Genomic DNA, 13,656 nt, shown 5'->3' on the forward strand with positions numbered 1-13,656 from the left:
TTTGTCTGTATTGCGATATTTTCTCCATTTCCAAATAATTATTTTTACCAAACTTTATTTTTCAGCTTTTGGTCATGAATTCTAAAATAGAAGTACACTTGATGCGGAAGATAACAGCAATTGTGATCTTTTAAAGACTGTCCCAAGAATCCCTAATCTAGTACAAAAGAAACAATTTCACATAGCAATAATATTGCAGCAATGTAGTTTACTATTGTCACTATCATAGCCCGCGTTAAGCTTTTCATATAAATATGCAACCTGGGTATGGCGTATAAGAAATAGAAAAGTAAATAGATGCAAGTAATAAAAAATAAAATTCATTTATTTGTAATGTATTGATAAGAGAAATATCTTTTTATAGAATATAATTCCACACGGTTTTGTGATTGAACATTAAACTTTGGCAATGCATATCAGAGACTTTTAGGAGATTTCCATTTTATAACATAAGGAAAAGTTACTTATGTTCATGAACAGATGCCTCATCAACAGCTATAAGTGCTTCTTCATCATCATGAAACTAAAATCAGCTGAAACCAGATACTCCACAATAGAATGAGAATGTTTGGCCAATGTCTGGGCCATATCCAAGTTTACCAAATACTTACTGGGTGAAAACAGATGCCTCATCAACAGCTATAAGTGCTTCTTCATCATCATGAAACTAAAATCAGCTGAAACCAGATACTCCACAATAGAATGAGAATGTTTGGCCAATGTCTGGGCCATATCCAAGTTTACCAAATACTTACTGGGTGAAAACTTCACATTACTTACTGATCATGCACCATTAGCTTTTTAAATTCTAAAAAAATGTCGAATGTACAATTGACTCATTGGAGTTTACTGCTCATGAATTACCAGTTTGAAGTCAAGACCGTCCCAGGACATATGAATATGACACTTTATCAAGATGTACTTAAATAATTTTCTCTTTATTCTATTATGCTATTACAGATACATGACATACAATTGTAATTGTGATTTCCTTTCACATATATATTAATTTGTTACTATTATTTAAATTATTTTCATGTAAAGTTTACTAACCAATACTTTCATTTATCATACTTCAGATTAAGACATTTCACATGTATTATGTTTATATATAAATATCATAGCATATAAATATTTTTTAATTCCATACAAAATGCTAAAGAGAACAGGAGATATTACATCACATATCAACTTTAATAAACCTAATTAAACTTAGTATTATTTTTTACCAGTAAGGAAAGTCTCCGTGTGTCAGAAATACCTATGTCGTAATCTGACACGCACCCATCAATAGCGTGACATCTGACAGGAAATAATTTGTTTTTTTTTAAGGCAAGCGTCTAAGGGAGGGTTTAAGGAAATGCAGGATCTAGAATTTTCAGTCGTGGGGAAGATTTCATAGAAATAAGACATATTTTAGTTTTGAGTTGTCACTTGCAGAGACAAGTCTGGTATTTTATTAGATCTAGTATTAATCTGAATATATTTTATTATTGAGCTTTAAGGGAAAATATTTTTTTGATACAGTCTATGTAGTATATTCTGTACTTACAGTGATTCCAAGTTCTGAATTAAAGTTCTGCATTTGAATTAAAATGATCTTCATCTATTGAATCTCTAAGATAGCATTTAGATCTAGAGATATACATCTAAAGAATCCCCTGCACATCACAGTAACTTCTTGTAATATCTGACATCTCAACAATCTTCAATAAGAACATTGTGACATTTAAATTATACAGACATTACTTCAAAAAGGAATATAATTTTGTCCTATGCGTCATTCATTTAGTCATGCATATTAACCAGTGACCTAAATTCTACCAAGTCACTGGTTTTCCTGGCTAGCTCAGGCAACCCATTTCATGCTCTAATATCACTAGGAAAGAAGTAGCATTTGTACACATTAGTCCTATCATATGGAATAAGGAATGTGCCTTTAACTTTGTCTTTCTGAGTATTTTATTAGATTTGTTTTTGTATTTAAAGAATATGGTGCAGTGTTTTATGTATAATTGTTACTTTACTATGTACTATGAGTCTTCTATCCTGAAGGCTTGCTAAATTTAGTGATTTTACTAAAGATGTTACTCTAGTCAAATATGAATATTTGTTTGTTATGAATCTCACTGCTCTATTTTGTGTCTGTTCCAGTTTCTTACTGTTTTCTTGAATTGAGGGGTCCCAAACTTGTATTTTCTATTATTGGCCTAACCAAGGTTAATAACATTTTAGTTTTATGTTCTTATTTGATTTATACAAATTTTGTTTTAATAAATCCTAATGTTTTGTTAGAATTTTTTTACAGTTTCATTAATATGGGGATTCCTTGACAGTTTTTCATTTATTATAACACCTAGGTATTATGTGTTTTTAATCTATGTTACTGGTTTACCATTAATTCGTTTTTTTTCTGGGTGGAAAGACAAGCTACAATTTGATTCCCATTTCTGTATTTTATCTTATTCTCTTTCAGAAATTTCTGTCTCTTGTGTTTTTTTTTTAAATTGATCTATATATTATGCAAATCGTCTGCAAATAATCTGACTTTTATTCCTGAACCAATGCAATTTGGTAAATTATTTATGTAAATTGAAAATAGTAGTGGACCAAATAGTGTTCCTTGAGGTACACCTGACTTTACTGATATTGTTGTCGATTTAAAGCCATTCATTTTTACAGTTTGTTCTCTCCATATCAGAATATATGTAATTGTCACAGATGCCATTATAAATTTATTTGTATATTTCACTTTTAAAAGCTTATGTGTAAATAGAAATATAAACCCTTGACTGAGCCTCAGGAATTACCCCACAAATCTAGACCCTTGACAGCACCTCAGATTTTACCCGAGACGTAATTATGATGTTGCAAATCTATTGGTTGATTTGAAAATAAATAAAGACATTTTTTTAAAAGAGTTAGCGCCAGAGAATTGACGAGGGAAAAAGAAGGCCAGTCGATGAAAGAATGTCCTAGTAGACAGTCACGTTTTCTAAGGGCTCTGATTTAAAAAGCCTTTGTAACATTATTTATGCTTGTTGATCTGTAACTTGTACATAAGCTGTACTTACGTTTTATATTTAAATAAAGTTCCAGAGTTGTGTTTTTACAAAGAATCTTTTATTGTGATTCCTAGATCGTCATTTATTCAACTATTTTTAATTCAAATAAAATCCCCGGCACCACAACACACATTGTGACATCGTCTGTGTTGTGACAGTAATCCATTGATGCAGTGGACTGTCAATGCCAAAATATTTTAATTTTGTAAACAAACTATGGTGGTGAACTTTGTCAAAAGCCTTGGAAAAATCAAATAAGATATCATCTATTTGCTCACTATTATCTAAACCAGCGATGCCCAAACTACGGCCCGCGGGCCAAATCCGGCCCGCGACGTGCTTCTATCCGGCCCAACAAAGCATTCGAACAAAATGTAAAAAAAAAAAAAAAAATAGAATGTTGAAAAAATATTCTCTTTAAGTTAGGATTCTCAATCATTCTTTGATGGATTCCATCTTTATGTTTGGTATTCTTATATTTATAGTAAATATTTTTTTTTGTATTGTCAGAACACAGGTGTTTTTTTCAATGACGATAAAACTAGACAGCAATTTTAAATTCTTGGAAAATTCCGCTACTGTCTTGAGTTAGCCGTGTCCTTGACACCTTGTGTGTGAACACAGAGCATCATTGATGCATCGTTTTGGGTCGTGTTCTTTTGATGTCAAAGTGATTGGTACCGTAGTGTTTAACGTTTGTGATTTAATGAAATGGAGAGCCTAAGAAACGAAAAGTGGACTCTGAATGTAGAAACTTTCAAGAAAAGTGGACAGATCTTTACTTTTTTGTGGAATATGATAGTAAGCCAACATGTTTGATTTGTAAAGTTTGGCTGTTTTTAAAGAACTTAACATTAAAAGGCATTATGAAGCCAAACACATAAACACATATGGTGGCATTCTTGGTTTGAGCCGCGAAGACAAGATTGCCAAGTTACGACTAGAGATTGGGGGATTGACAAGAATATTTAACAAAAAGAGACTAGAAAATGAGTCTGCGATTAGGGCCAGCTAAAGAGTTGCTCACATCTTAAGTAGAGCAATGAAGCCTTTTTCCGATGACAAATGTGTAAAAAAAAGTGCTTGCTAGAAGTGATGGAAGAAATGTATCCTGAAAAGCAGAATGCAGTAGAAGCTGTCAGCCTTTCTCGCATGACAATTACAAGGCGAGTGGAAGATATGGGGGTAAATCTTCATTCACAATTAAAAGACAGAGCAGCAGAATACGAAATGTTTTCTATTGCTGCTGACGAGTCCACTGACATAACTGATACTGCGCAACTCTTGGTAATTATTCGCGGTACGAACAGCAATTCTGATATAACAGAAGAGTTTAGCAGCTATGAGGAGCATGCATGGGACTACAACTGGAGAAGACCTATTCAAAGAAGTGTCAACCATCATAGAGGACCTTGCTCTTCCTTGGAATAAATTAATTGGAGTGACTACTAATGGTGCTAGAAATATGATTGGATCTCACAGCGGAATGACAGCAAGAGTTATTTAAAAAGTTATTGAGTCAAATGGAACTGAACCCCTGCGGCTTCTCTGCATCATTCACCAACAAAATCTCTGTGGAAAGGTTTTGACTCTGGACCGTGATGATGATTGTGCTCAACACTGTAAATTTTATCAAATCACAAAAGCGTTGAATCACAGAACTTTCAAAGATTTTCTGACATTGAGTCCGAACATGAAGACGTTCTATTTCACAGTGAAGTGAGCTAGTTAAGCTGAGGAAAGGTATTAAAAGTTTTTTTTGATTTGAGACACGAAATTGAAATATTTATGACCGATAAATAAAAACAAGTGCCACAGCTGAACGACCCCTCAAGGTTGTGGGATTTGGCTATTTTATGCGACAGCACATCTAAATGAACTCAACACCAAAGTACAAGGGAAAGACAAATTGATTTCACATGAGTATACAGACATAAGTGCTTTCTAAACAAAATTGCAACTCTTCATTCAACAGGCGGAAAGGGTGCATCTTGACCACTTTCCAACCTGTACCACTCTACAAAATAATAAGCAGCTAAATATGTCTTTCCCAAAAGAAAGAATGATCCAACTTCTGAGGCTCTTGATGAATAATTTCAGTGAAAGATTTGTGGATTTTCAGAATTTAAAAAAATGAAATCCGTCTTTTTGAAAATCAGTTTGCTGCCGATGTGTCAAGTGCCACGACAGATCTGCAACTGGAACTGATTGACTTACAAAGCCAGACATCCTTGCTTGACAAATTTCAAGTGATGCAGACCATTGACTTCTACTCCATGTTACCTGCAGAAGCGTTTCCAAATCTTCGAAAACAAGCGCTAAAGATGATCACAATGTTTTCAAGCACTTATTTGTGTGAACAAACATTTTCAATGATGAAATGGGCGAAAACCATGTTACGTAATCGCCTCACGGATGAACTTCTAGATTCAGTGCTCCAAGTTGGTGTTTCATCTATGCAGGCAGAAATATTTAGAAGATGGTTTTGGATAAACTTCATGCATCACATTAATTTATGTAAGTAGGTCCACAAATAAAACTTTTAAAAATAGCTTATTGTATTTTTTTTCTTTTTGGTGTTATGGCCCGCGACACGAATGCCGAAAATTAAAATGGCCCGCAGACCAAATATGGTTGGGCATCACTGATCTAAACCTTTTGAAAAATCATCAGACCTATTAGTTGTGTTTCACATGATCTATATTTCTTAAATCTATGTTGGTATGGAGTAAGGACATTATATTTGTCTAAGGGGTTAATGATGTTGCTACATATTATGTGTTCTAGGATTTTACATGTAATGCTTGTTAGTGATACTGGTCTGTAGTTTACTTGGTCAGATTTTTCTCCTTTTTTATATAGACGGGGGGGGGGGGGGGGGGGGGGCATTAGCTTCTTTCCAGTCCCTTGATACTCTGCTCTGATTAAGTGATACCTGAAAAAGTATTTTGAAAACGGGTGCTAGCTCATTGCTTAGTTCTTTGAGTATTTTAGCTGGAATACCATCAGGTCCAGATGATAATTTGGTTATATGTTGCTAATAGTTTTTGGATCCCCTTTTCTTTTACTTGTCTACTTTTGGTTCAAATTAAGTGATATGTTTTTGTCTAGTATGGATGAGAAAAATCTTACTCTGGAATAAATGTAACCTAACACAACTACACCAAGCTGCACTAAACTTTCAACAAACATTCTTATTAGAAAAAGACATTAACCAACCAGTCGATGACCTCTGGAATTTCATTAAAAACCATCTTAAAAGCATAATAGAAAATCATATACCAACTAAATACACATCAAACAAAATAAATAAATGCTGGTTTAATAATAGACTAAAGAAGCTTTGTAAACAGAAGGAAAACCTCTATAGAAAATTTAAAGAAACTAATGCAGAAAGAGTTTACAAAAAGTATATAAAAATTAAACACTTAACCCAAAAAGTAAGCAGACAGCTGCAGAGTGAATACATAAACAATGTAATATCTAAAGATAACAACAAAAACCTATGGTCATACATTAAGTCTAAGAAAATGGAAACAACAGGCGTAGCGCCATTAAAAGATGAACATAACATAATACATAATGATAATGAAACTAAAGCAAACATTCTAAACAAATACTTTGCATCAGCATTCTCAGCCCCAGGAGACAAAGACATATTACTGAATTTGAACCAAGTAGACAACATAGAAGATATAGTAGTACAAGAAAATGGAATTCAAAAACTATTAGCCAACACCAAACCAAATAAAGCTTCTGGACCTGATGGTATTCCAGCTAGATTACTCAAAGAACTAAGTAATGAGCTAGCCCCAGTGTTCAAAATACTCTTTCAGGCTTCACTTAACCAGGGCAGAGTACCAAAGGACTGGAAAGAAGCTAATGTCACCCCCCTATTTAAAAAAGGAGAAAAATCTGACCCAGGGAACTACAGACCAGTATCACTTACCAGCATCACATGTAAAATCCTAGAACACATAATATGTAGCAACATCATAAACCACTTAGACAAACATAATGTCCTCACACCATACCAACATGGCTTTAGGAAATATAGATCATGTGAAACACAACTAATAGGACTAATTGATGATTTTTCAAAAGGTTTAGATAATAGTGAACAAATAGATGCTATCTTACTAGATTTTTCTAAGGCTTTTGACAAAGTTCACCACCATAGTTTGCTTAAAAAATTAAAATATTTCGGCATTAATGGTCCACTGCATCAGTGGATTAAAGACTTTCTGATAGGGAGAGAACAAACTGTAATAATAAATGGCTCTAAATCAACACCGATAACAGTAAACTCAGGTGTACCTCAAGGTACAGTCTTGGGTCCACTACTATTTTTAATTTACATAAATGATTTACCAAATTGCATTAGTTCAGGAACAAAAGTCAGATTATTTGCAGACGATTGCATAATATATAGAACAATAAAAACAACACAAGACACAGATATTTTACAAAGAGAATTAGATGAATTACAGAAATGGGAATCAAATTGGAGCATGTCTTTCCACCCAGAAAAATGTCAGTTGTTAAGAGTAACAAAAAAACTAAAACAAATTAATTCCACTTATCTTATTCATGGCAAACCAGTATCACAGACTAAAAACGCAAAATACCTAGGTGTTATAATAAATGAAAAACTATCATGGAATCCACATATTGATGAAACTACAAAAAAATCAAACAAAGCATTAGGATTTATTAAAAGAAATTTCTATAAATCAAATAAGAACATAAAACTAAAATGTTACTTAACCTTGGTTAGGCCAATAATAGAATATGCATCCTCCGTTTGGGACCCCTCAACTCAAGAAAACATTAAGAAACTGGAACAGACACAAAATAGAGCAGTGAGATTCATAACAAACGAATATTCACATTTGACTAGAGTAACACCTTTAGTAAAATCACTAAATTTAGAAAGCCTTCAGGACAGAAGGCTCAAAAGTAAAGTAGCAATCATACATAAAACACTGAACCATAATCTTCAAATACAAAAACAAAATTTAATAAAATACTCTGAAAGACACAAAGATAAAGGCACATTCCTCGTCCCATATGCTAGGACAAATTTGTACAAATACTCCTTCTTCCCTAGTGCTATTAGAGCATGGAATGGGTTGCCTGAGCTAGCCAGGAAAACCAGTGACTTGGCAGAATTTAAGTCATTGGTTAATATGCATGACTAAATGCATGACGCGTAGGACGTAATCATCTTCTTTTTTGAAGTAACGTCTGTATTATATAAGATAAGATAAGATAAGATAAGAGAATGCTGATTCAAAGTATTTATTTAGTATGTTTTAATTTCATTATCATTATGTTTTAAGTTATCTTCTCCTTTTAATGGCGCTATGCCTTTTGTTTCCATTTTCTTTGGCTTTATGTATGGCCATATGTTTTTGTTGTTTTCATTAGATATTACATTGTTTATGTATTCACTCTTTAGCTGTCTGCTTACATATTGGGTAAGGTTTTTAATTTAAGATACTTTTGTATAAACTCTTTCTGCCTTAGTTTCATTAAACTTTCTATATTAAATTACCTTATATTGGACTCTGATAGTAAATATTGGCTTCTAGCATTTGGTGACTATGTTGAATTACTTATAGCTTTTGGTAGGACTCTGTGAGTTATTGTAACGGTAGTATGGGATGTTAAAAAGAGGAAGCTGGAAAATATTTTGATTAGGTTATTTGTAATAATATTAAAGTGTTTCTAAATGGACCTCATTCACCAATCATAAACAAGCGCTATTTAGCCTTCCTTGTGATTCTCTCTCTTTTATACAAATTAAGTAATACACTAAGGTTATCACGTGGCTAAATGTTGTTTGTTTACAATTGGTGAATGAGGTCCATTAGAACCTGAGAGTATTTCCTTTTTTTATAAGATTCTTGTGTCAATCGTGTCTGGTACACATTGACTCCTGATAAAGGACACATTGAGTTTACTCACAGCTTCATGCAGATTGCAGCTCTCTGGTTCGATAAAGTCGTTTGTGGAGATTTCCTTCATCTCTAGGAGCCCAACCGCACTGTCTCTTCCCGCCGTTTGGAAATCGTATATGGACATTATGCTGATTGCAATTAATATGTTAAATCTCCTGCATCAAAGGGTTGAATTTTGAACATTTTATTGATTATTTTAGGATTTGGGTTCCGAAGCCAAGTAGGCGAAGGTTAACTTTAGACAATGTTTTACTGAATTTGCGTTTTAAATTTTCGGACTCCATAACTTTTAGCATGTATTTTTGTAAATTATGGGAAATCCACCCAGACCCTGAATTATTTTTATACAAAAAGAAGATCTCTGTTGTTAAAACTACACAGTTTTTAGGCTTTATCCTAGATTAAAAATTCACCCCTCCCCCCAATTATATTATATACATAAACATATTAATGTAGTTTTTATCATTTCTTCCCACAATTGTTAATCCTTTACTTTATTCATTTTGTTTATTGAATATTGTATTTTTAAAAACTATTTGAATTCCTCATTTTACAATTTTATGCCATCTGTGTGTCTTTTTGCAACCTTGATTGTTGGGATGCTAGTCGATGTTAGAACAGAACTCTTCAACCTAAAAACATCTCTAAATAAATAACTACCATACTTAATTGATTATTAAGTACACCAGCATCACAGGGCTTTAAATTAGAGAATTTTTCCCAAATCGAATCTCATTGATTGACAGAATTAATTTAAGTACAGCAGCATCACACGTCTTTAAATTAGAGAATTTCTCAGAAATCTAATTTTGATTGATAGAATTTGAAAAATAAAAATTGCATTTGAATGTAAGGTATAATTGAATCATGTCTTGACCACATTAAATTATGCGTTTAAATTTTTTCCAGGATTGAATTTTTCTTTTAAAACACTATTGAAATAATATTTGATCTAAGGTAGTTTTTATAATTAATTGGTCATTATTATTTAACTTAGTGTAGTTTGGTAAAATTTAAAAAAACAAAAAACTTTATAGAATATTAAAATAAATATTTGATTCATGATATCATTTTTCATTTCAGAAGGACCAACAACATGTTTAGTACAGTTTAGAAATACATCGCAAACAATTTGGAAAATTTGCCAAAACAATATTATCAATTGGTCATTCATTTGTCAAGTAAACCAATTTGATGCTATACCAGGAATTAAAGGAAAAATTTATATTGATTCAGCCAATTTAAATCTACTTGATGGTGAAAGTGTAACTAATGGGTTTCAAGTAAAAAATGACATTAATATAACAAAAGCAGGAAACTACTCAATTATATGTCAAGTACAAAATAAATACTTTGATATCAATGCTTACTGCAAATATTTGCACGTTCTTCAAGTAATGGGTAATTTATTGATGTTATTATCAGTAGCACTCATTAAAAATACATTTTTTATACATATTTTATATATTTGTCTTGAAATCAAAATTAACTTAACAAGAATTCTTATTCTTGTTTGCATAGCACCACCAGAAGCACCGCCAATATTAGAAATAATAAATGATGCAGATGGACTGCTTGAGAACAACAGTTATACTGTTGTATGTAGAGCACCCGGAGGAATACCTCCAGTAACTAATATAACATTATCATGTGGAAACATCAATGAATCAACTCAATCTGGTGAGATGGTTACATCCCTCGTAACATTTACGAGAAATATGACAGGACAGAATTGTACTTGTACAGCACATCATTTTACTGGATGTTACAAAAACAATACAAACTCTTTACAGCCAACTATATTATGTAAGTACTGGTAAATTATTAATAGATAAATTTAGATATCATAAGAGATTAAAAATTTTATATTATATATACATCCATTAAATCAATTTTAAATTTAAACATATTTACAATATTTTTGAAAAAAAAAAAATGCCAAGTGTTTTCATTTTTGTTGTCAGTTTATTCAAGATTCTAAATTTAATTAATTAATTCATTCATGTTCAATTACATTAACTCTATCACTATATTTGACTATTCTATTTTGAAACTGTGGAATTGTAAAAGCCACAAGGCTACTTAGGAGGAAATGCAGCTACTGATGGACATGAAGACTCGTATAGCTGATGCGTAAAAGAAACATTTCTTAAAATTTAGACAGTTTATGTCAGACAGTACTTACACCGGGATTGTTGAAGATGCGTAGAGAGCATCAGTTTGGGTCTGTATTCTTGTGATTGACAGCATTCCCCCATGTAAGGTAGAACTCCAAAGCACACTACATTACAGAAGCTAGAATATCTCTTACACAATGCTATCACTTGCTGCAGCTTGTATTTACATCCAGGCGCTCCATTGAATCTAACAGACAATGAGAATCTAATAGAACAGCTCCCTTGGCCCTATATAATTCTTGGAGATGTCAATGTCCATAGCATTGTTTGGGGATCCATCAATACTGACACAAGAGATTGTTTACTGGAGGATATCTTTCTCCAAAATGATTTATGCATAAATATTAATGCAACTATGACCTACATGAATCCAAGAACTGGATCTCCCACTGGATTGACCTCACTGTATGCGTCCCTGGACTTCTTGACGACTTTAATTTGGTCAGTAAGCAATTACCTATGGGGAACTGACCACTTCCTATTATTCATTGATAACAATCTCAACTTATTAGACGACCTCAGCTGTGGAAGCTAAATAAAACTGACTGGGAACAATGTAAAAGAAAAAGCTTCTAGGATAGCACGTTTCTTGATATTTCTAAGAAAGTTTTATACCTAACGTCAGTGAATCCAAAACGGCCTAGCAAACCATGATTTGATCAGCTTGCAAAAGTGCTATTGGCACTTCAAATGCCCAAACTGTCAAGCTGGCCATTCTAAGGACTGCCCTGTGTGGAAACAGGGGGTTGTCATGCAGGACTACAAGGCAAGAATGGATGTACCTTTTGTCTGGCAAACTCAGCTGTATTGACCCTCATTAAGATACGCCTTGGCTTTACTAAGACCTACGCCCAGGCTGTGGTTAAGATAGGAAAGTTCATAGCAAAATCAACTGCCTGCATTTTTTAAGAATTCTTCCCAGGAAAATGTCTAGCTATTAAGGATAGCTTGAGCAAAAGCTAGACAAACTATACGGTTAGCCAAGAATAATTTCTTGATATATTTTGAAATGTATTAGATAATAATGAGCAAATATATGATATTTTATTAGACTTTTTAAATGCAACCACAGCGTGCTTAAAAATAAAAATATTTTGGCATTGTTTTTTAATTATAACAATGGGTTCATGATTTATTGATTACCGTATTTTTAAATCACTCAATATCAACATCAATAATAGTAAACTTATGTGTATTTCTAAGAACAGTCTCAGGCTCTCTGTCGACCCTCCGATGAGTAAAAGTAATTAACTTAAATAGATTACGTAATTTTTTTTCTTTCTGCCTTAAGAGTCATAAAAAGGTACATTTCATCAATGATATTGCATGACTAGATTATTTTAACTCCCCCCTTTACTGAATCACATTCACTTCCCTAAGACATACCAACATTGCTAGCTTGCCAGCTTGACCATCTGGGCTATATCTCTATTATTCTATTTAAGTGTGTTGTCTATCAACTTTGTTGACTTTTTCAATAGCGTGAGACAATCTAGCTAATTTTCTTCTTTTAAGGCTGCTACTGTTTCTAGTTTACATAAATAACCTACCAAATTGAATAAGTTCAGGAACCAAAGTCAGTTTATTTTCAGACAATGGCATAATTTATAAAACCAAGCTAGAGGCACAGTTCTTATTCCATCTCCTAGGACATATGCTCCTTTAGTCCTATTGCCATTAGAAAATTTAATGGGTTATCTAAATCCTTCAGGAAAACTAATAAACTGATCAACATGCAAACAGCTATCCATATTTATACAGACGGATCGGCTTTCAAAGCTACCATCAATGCTGGACTTGGTGCCTTCCTGGTCTTCCCTAAAAATAAACACTTTGAGATAAGCGCACCCTGTGGTGATTACTGCTCAAACTTCCAAGCCGAAATTGAGGCAATTACCATAGCACTCCAGACAGTGAAAAACAAATTATATGAAGGAGTGCAACCACCATCAGATATTGTTGTCTTTACAGACTCCCAATCTACTCTGCAAGCACTTAACAGCAGCACCTCAAACAGCCCAAGAGAGTTGACAACACTCTTTGTGTTAATCCACCAGATGATATCAAAATTAAATATCAATATTACACTACAGTGGATCCCTGGACACATTGGCATCATGGGAAATGAAAAGGCAGATAAGCTATCAAAGGCAGGTTCATCTATGGAACAACCAGATAGACCTGTTAACTACCTCACCCTAAGGTCAATGTTAGTCAACAATCACAAAGAGGAGTGGCTCAACCAATGGGCATCAGGAAACACAGGCAGAGCCATGTACAGAGAAATGACTACGCCTAACAAACTGGACAGTATTAACTTCCTCCCCCGCAAAGAACAATCTACAATCTTCCAACTAAGAACAGGACACACACCACTATTAAATTACCACCTGAACAAAATAAACTCCACACAACTACCCCTTTGCAGACATTGCACCCACCCCTTTGAAA

At 33.3% G+C, this 13,656-nt stretch overlaps 1 protein-coding gene across 2 annotated transcripts in view; it reads left to right on the forward strand.

Moving 5' to 3' along the window:
• LOC129922668 (uncharacterized) overlaps positions 1-13,656 on the forward strand; it is a 116,158-nt gene that overhangs the window by 40,145 nt on the left and 62,357 nt on the right. For both annotated transcript variants that reach the window (XM_056009382.1, XM_056009383.1), the window contains exons 7-8: positions 10,112-10,429; positions 10,550-10,834. In XM_056009382.1, the coding sequence (XP_055865357.1) occupies positions 10,112-10,429; positions 10,550-10,834 (603 nt within the window). The remainder of the gene's footprint in view (positions 1-10,111; positions 10,430-10,549; positions 10,835-13,656) is intronic.

The sequence above is a fragment of the Biomphalaria glabrata genome, chromosome 14 (assembly GCF_947242115.1).
Source record: "Biomphalaria glabrata chromosome 14, xgBioGlab47.1, whole genome shotgun sequence".
Taxonomy (NCBI): domain Eukaryota; kingdom Metazoa; phylum Mollusca; class Gastropoda; family Planorbidae; genus Biomphalaria; species Biomphalaria glabrata.